Source organism: Columba livia, chromosome 2 (assembly GCF_036013475.1).
Source record: "Columba livia isolate bColLiv1 breed racing homer chromosome 2, bColLiv1.pat.W.v2, whole genome shotgun sequence".
In the NCBI taxonomy this organism is placed as follows: Eukaryota; Metazoa; Chordata; class Aves; order Columbiformes; family Columbidae; genus Columba; species Columba livia.
In genome coordinates, this window is record NC_088603.1 from 37275129 (window position 1) to 37281841 (window position 6713).

Consider the following 6713-nt stretch of genomic DNA (forward strand, 5'->3'; position numbering starts at 1 on the left):
ATAAAAATGCTGCATGTTCCCTCCACCTGCCGTATGGACACCATCAAGACAATAGTTGAATTCAACTCAAATGCCTCTCAAAGTGTCTTCTTCCACTGAGGTCACTGCTGCCATGATCCTGTTTTTGAGGTCACCTGGACCATTTGAAACTCTGTGCCCTGCCCTTTCAAGTGGTAAGAGTTTCATTCTTGGGCAGTTTGTGGCTGCAGAAACACAGCGATTTCAAATTGGGCCCATCTTTTAGAAACACCCTGTATTTACATCATTCAGTCATCAAATGTCACTGACATTTATTTCCTCACACACCTACCAGTTCAGCTCCCCCCCCACAAAAGAGCTGTACACAAAGCACAAGTAATCCTAGAGTTACAGTATGTGTGACTTTTAAGAAGTCACCAACTTCATTCTGCTACCCATCTTTTTGTTGTTATTGTTGTTGTATTGATCTATTACTTCTCCCAGGCTGGAGCAGAGAGATATTTCATTCAAGCAATTCTCCAGTCATTTGTATAAATTGTAAAAGAAGCAGTGAATTCTTAATTAGAACAACATGTATATGCTGAATGTGACAACATATTTATATCATTAGTCTGATATTACTGAAAAACCCTCAGAACTGTAATTTGCCATGAGTACAAAAAAAATATGTAATCCCAAACAATAATTTCTTATTTAGCTTAGAAAGAATCATTAGTTCATTCATGTAACAGGAGCTTATTACTCTACGTGGGGACGGTGATCTACTTATTTCAAAACTGACCATTTAAATTATTTCAAGTGTTTGCACCATCCAAACATATTGCAACTAAAATGGAAAACATCATGTATGGTGAGAAGACATGAGGGAATGAATGATGAGGCATTTTCGGCAGTCCCAAGAAACAGCAGTCTCAGTAATATGAAAAAGTTACAGCCGGTCTATAATTGAAGAGCGATGCATTATGAGATACAATCTAAGACATCAATTTTCTTTCAGCAAATGGATTTATTGACATAATTGATTATAACCATGTACAGCATCTATGCATCTCCCATTGGAAGAATATCCGGTGATAGAGCTAACATTAGTGTGATACACAGCTATACTCAGTAATCCCCACTGTATTTCTAACAGCAAACAGTGGGGTATTCCACAATCAGTCATAAATGGCCGAAAGCACCCAGGTGTCCACAAGACCAGAAATTTGAGATTCTTCACAAAAATAAAACCTGATCCTGGATTCTTTCAGTTTTAATTCCATTCAACACTGTATCTATAAGAGTTATTTATTTTAATCTATACACTGACAATTGAGTTTGGCCCTTGATATTCATGAAAACTGCTGTCTGTCAAAATGAAATCCCAAAGGACTTCTTGCCACTGACTCAAGAATCGAGGCTTAAATCTTATTTTTTTCCCTCAATTTAAAAAACAAAGATTAAGACAATCAGTTTCTCCACTCTCTCCTTTCCTCCTATTTGAATTTAAAGGTTTAACAAAATTCCCTCAGAACATAAAGTCTTGTTCTCTCCATTCAGTCCCTGAACTCCAATTGAAGGTACCAGTTACTATGGTGTCTTTTGTAAACGCTCGTTCATCTGAAAAAAAAAAAAAAAAACCTGAAAAAAAAAATGCTTACTTGCAATTATGGTAATAAACGACTTGTAGTCATGAATACCTCAGGTCAGCAATGAATGGAGGATACTGAGATGAATCTCTCCATAGTCCACTAACATGTCCTTCAAGCCATTCAGTTCCACAGGAGTTCATCTGAGGTTGCACATTAAATTCAAAGGAGCAGAAGTAGTACCAATGGTCTCAACAATTTACCCAAATCCATCTAAAACATTTGCATTTCAAGTGTAACCACAGTTTGGACCTTTTTAATTAGCTCACTTCTAGACCACACAGAGAGAATTATTAATGTAAACAAAACCACCATATTTCATAGTAACAGAACCACATTCTGTAAATATTTAGGAAAGTAAAAGTCTGAGAAAGTAGAGAGCAACTGATCATAAAATGATTAGCATTGCTCTAAAACCAAAAGCAAATTCTAATTAAAAAAAAAAAAAAACAAACAAACCAACTCAAACATCATATACTACTGCATAAGGGTTTAACTTTTAACTTTAGCATTACTCACTCAGCTACACAAAACACGGAATCTAGATTAATATACAAAAATGTTTATTTCACAGTGAGGTACATGAAGCTTATAACTTTAGTAGGTTAAGGCTAAGAGAGAATTGCCTGTTAGGTTAAAGACCGTTTCACATTCCTGACACATTCTCACTTATTATTGTTTGTGGAGAAAGGCACCAGTATTATTTATTCATCAACAGTTCACCTCTGCATCCACCCATTTAGAAATGAAGATGGATTATGTGAGGGTCAGTGACCTACTGACCATCACGGACCCAGACAACTACAGCACACAATAATGTGTACAAGTACCAAGCAGTATTTATCCAAAAACAATTTAAAAATAGCTCATTTGTAAACATATTACAAAACTCTGTTAGTTATTCCTAGTGGTGTCAGCAATATATTCCTGTAAAACCAGCTGCATTATTGTTTCCCCGTTTACAAAGAAGTATGAAAACACACTCGTGCACATCAAATCGCCTCACATTCGTTTTTGAGTTAAAACGGCACAGCCTTCGAACTGTCCGGCACCAAACAGACATTTCCAGCCCTCCAGCCAACTCGCAGACAGCACAGTTCAACGAAGATGACCCTCAGTCCAAATTTTTAATTAGGAAGGGTCGATGCCTCGAAAAGGTCTGTTCAAAGTGTTCTCATGCAGCGCCGGGCCACTCTGACACTGTCGTTCCCAACTGCAGCATGATGAAAAAAAAACAAACCACCTGTAGAATACTACACTTATTAAGGCTGAGCTCACGTGAGGGAGGCACCAGCTGCTCTTTGCAGTCGCTCCCGCCGTTTTGCTCTCCTCATGACGAGGAACAGTTCCCACCACAGCCAGCGCTTCTGCTTGGGTTAGCGATGACTTCGAGGAAACGCTGACCTCCCAGCAGACGTGACCCGAGGAGGCCGGTGTTCCAGCCCCGGCCTGCGGCAAGGGCTCTGCAGCGCTGCCCCTCGGAGGCCGCGACACGCCTGTCCCGGCTCCATCCCCCGCCGCACGGACTACAGCTCCCGGCGGACCTCTCCGCACGGCGGCGCCCGCCCCCCGCGCGGGGCCTGCCGGGAGCGGTAGTTCGGCGGGCTCAGTCGGCGAACCGCTGCAGCAGGTGGTCGTCGGCGTGGCGGCCGCCGCTGTCCATGAAGCGCTCGCAGGGAAACTCGATGAGGTCGGCCTCGCTGAGGGCGCAGGCGGCACCGCGGGGCGGCCGGTGGGACTGGAAGCCTGAGAAGTCAGCGGAGACGCCGGTGCCCATGGAGCGGAGGGGCCGTCGAGTGGAGTACAGCTGCCGGACGTGAACGGGGGCCGCCTTCCGCCGCCGCCGCCCCAGAACCTTCTTCCGCAGCAGGCGGGAGGCCCAGGCCGCCAGCGCCGCGAAGAGCAGCAGCGCGTTCACCGCCAGCAGCACCAGCGTGAGCAGCTGCTGGTCGGGGCCGCGGGGCCCGCCCGTCGCCGCGCCGCCCTCGGGCAGGGTGACCAGCCCGGCGCAGTGGTCCCGCGGCGCCACCGGGCACACGCGGCCGCCGAGGACGCCCTCGACGCAGACGAGGTAGGGGGTGTCCGGGCGGAGCTCCCGCAGGGTGGCGGCCGGCTCCCCGCGCTCCGGCAGGTAGACGAAGCGCTGGAACTTGACGGCGGTGCCGAAGCGGTCGAAGAGGAGGCGGAACCGCACCGGCCCCAGCAGGCGTGGGCTGCGGTGCGGCCGCACGGCCCAGCGCACCGTCACCGAGCTGGAGCCCACCGCCTCCACCGACAGGTTGCAGAGGAAGAGCTTGTTGAAGTCGCACGGGTCGGACACCAGCGGCGGGATCCCGGCGGCCGGCACCGAGCGGGGCTTGCCGGCCCGCCGAGGCCAGGCCGCGCTGGGCGGCGCCGGGCGGACGGGCAGCGGCGGCGTGGGGCTGGCGGCCTCCGCCGCGGCTCTCGGCGGTGCCGCCCCCAGCAGGCGGGCGGTGGAGGCGGACGGCGGCGGCCCCGGCGGCCCGCGGGGCAGCCCCGCGCCGCTGCTGTTGCTACCGAGGCGCTCGGCGGCTGGCGGCGGCTGGCGTTGCTCCTCCGGTGCCGGCGGGGGGGACGTGGAGGAGCGAGAGGCGCCGTCGGGACAGGGGTCGCCGCCTTGCGGTGGCGGCAGCTGGGCGTCCTGCAGGTAGTCGAGGTACTTGCCGGCCAGGGCGGGTGGCTGGCGGCACTGCACGAAGACGGTGAGCAGGCGGCCCTGGGAGTGCCAGGCCCCCAGCCAGTGCTTGAGGCCACGGAGACGGCAGTCGCAGCTCCAGGCGTTCCCCTCCAACTCCAGACGGTAGAGAGCTGGGCTAGAGGCAAAGAGCTCCCCAGGGAGGGTGGCCAGCGCGTTGTCTCGCAGGCTGAGCTCCCGCAAGTGGCCAAGGTGGCCGAAGGTCGCCGGGTGTAGGGTGGTCAGCACATTGCGGCTCAGATCCAGCGCCTCCAGGCTGCTCAGCGGCTCCAGCAGGGCAGCAGGCAGGTGGCTCAGCAGGTTTCCCTCCAGGCGCAGCTCCTTCAGTGATCCCAGCCCTGTGAAGGCATCTGGGGCCAGGTGAGCTAGTTGGTTGCCACTGAGAGAGAGCTTCGCCAAGCCAGGCAGGTGCTGGAAGAGGCCCCCTGTCAGCTGCTGCAGGTTGTTGCTGGCCAGCAGCAGGGTGTGGAGGGAGCGCAGTGGCCCGAAGATGTCTGGGTGGCGAAGGGAGCTCTGCTGGTTCCCTGAGAGGTCGAGGAAGCGCAGCTTAGCCAGGCCAGTGAAGGCACCGCGGCTCAGCCAGCGGATGCGGTTGGACTCCAGGTGCAGGTAGAGTAAGTTTGGCAGCCCTGAGAAAGTGGAGTCACCCAGTGAGCCCAGCTCATTGCCATCCAGGCGCAGCTTGACAAGGCTGCCAAGGCCAGAGAAGGAAGCCGCGCTCAGGCGGCCGATTTCATTAGCATTCACATAGAGGATGCGCAGCTTGGCAAGGGCACTGAGGGTGCCGGGGACCAGTGCTGGCAGCAGGTTGTTGCCCAGGTAGAGCTCCTCCAGCTGACCTAGGCGCTCAAAGGCCTTGGGATGCAGTGAGCGGATCCGGTTGTACTGAAGGTCCAGGCGCTGGAGCCCTGCCAGGCGGTGGAAGTCGAAGGCGGAGATGTTGGCGATGAAGTTGCCCCCGAGGCTGTAGGTGAGGACATCCTGGGGCTCGGCAGCCTTGGGCACTGAGCGCAGGCCTCGGTTGGTGCAGAGGAGGTGCTGGTGCTGCTGGCAGTCGCACGGCTCGGGGCAGATGGGCTCGGCCGCAGGCAGCAGCAGGAGGAAGAAGGGGACGGAGCCCCAAAGCACCCGCGGCAGCACCATCAGGCGGACCCGGCGTGGCGCCTCCATCCCGGGACGAGCCGTGGGCTGCTTCCACCGCCGGCTTTGTGTCTCTTCGGCATCCCCCTGCTCCTCCTCCGCGGCTGCTAATCGGCCCCTCCTCTCCTCCGCGCCGGGCTGAGCTCCGCGCCGGGCAGGCAGGCGCGGCGGCGGCTGCAGGTCGCGGTGCCCGGCACCATGGGCTCGCCCGAGCCGGCCGGGGGCGCGGAGTGGCCGGGAGGGCTGCAGGCTGCCGCCGCCCGGGCTCCGCCGCCCGTCGCGGCCCGCAGGCTGCGGTTCGGCGGTGACGGGGCCGGTGCTGCCGCGGGGGGCGGGCGGGGGTGCCGGAGCGGAGCAGCGCGGCTGCCCGCTGCTCCGCCGGCTCTCCCAGGGGCGGAGGGGGCGGGCGGAGCGGAGAGAGGGAGGTGGCAGGCGGAGCGGGGAGCTGGAGAAAGACGAGCTCCGAATCTCGCCGAGAAAACTCAGCGGAAATTCGTACTTCCCACACTGTGCCCTGGGGGACCGGAGGATCGGATGGAGCGGGGGAGAGGGAGGACGGCGCGGCGGGGAGGAGGGGGGAAGCGGCGGCCGGTCCTGGCTCGACTCAGCCCCGGCAGCGAGGAGGGGCGCAAAGTGGGAAAGTAGGAATTGGAACCGGCTGTGGCTGCCTCCCAGCCACATGGGCTGCAGATAGAGCCGCGCATCGGGGAGGGGGAAGGGAACAGAAGTAAACAGAAGTCGTCGCCCACCCACCCTTTTTTTTTTTTTTTTTCCTGTATTTAGAAACCTGCCAAAAGCAATAGTTTCAGTTTAGCACTGATTAAAGTCTTTGCTTTGTTTTAATAAATGGCGATCAGAGGACTAAGCCGTCTATAGTACATCAAAGAATGAATATTCATTCTCTGTGCTATCCTGCCCAGTGGGTTCCTGACAGTGCTCCCAGTGAAGATACAGTTGAACATAGCTCCGGCTCCACGGAGAGTGTTCAAGATACTCTTTAAAATTAATTTCCTTTTAAAATAATCATCTCAACATCATACAAATTGAGACTGAAAGGAATGTGTTTGAAAGCCTACTGAAAACAAAATAGATTGTGTACCCATCCATTCAATGACTTCTCTTTTTTTCCTGTTAGCCTTTTTTTGTTTTCCTAAAATGTTGCCAATGGGGTGAATAAGTGTCTAAGGACAAGAGGAAGTGCCTGGATAAGAAACCTGTATAGGGCTGTCAAGGATGACAGAGAAGATAGT

General features: G+C 54.2%; 1 protein-coding gene across 1 annotated transcript; it reads right to left on the reverse strand.

Annotated features, from left to right (window-relative positions):
* Positions 1–965: 965 nt before the first annotated feature.
* Positions 966–6106, reverse strand: TRIL (TLR4 interactor with leucine rich repeats). The gene has a single exon (XM_065051417.1). It carries the CDS (start codon positions 5491–5493, stop codon positions 3214–3216), a length of 2280 nt encoding a protein of 759 aa, XP_064907489.1. The 5' UTR covers positions 5494–6106; the 3' UTR covers positions 966–3213.
* Positions 6107–6713: the final 607 nt, after the last annotated feature.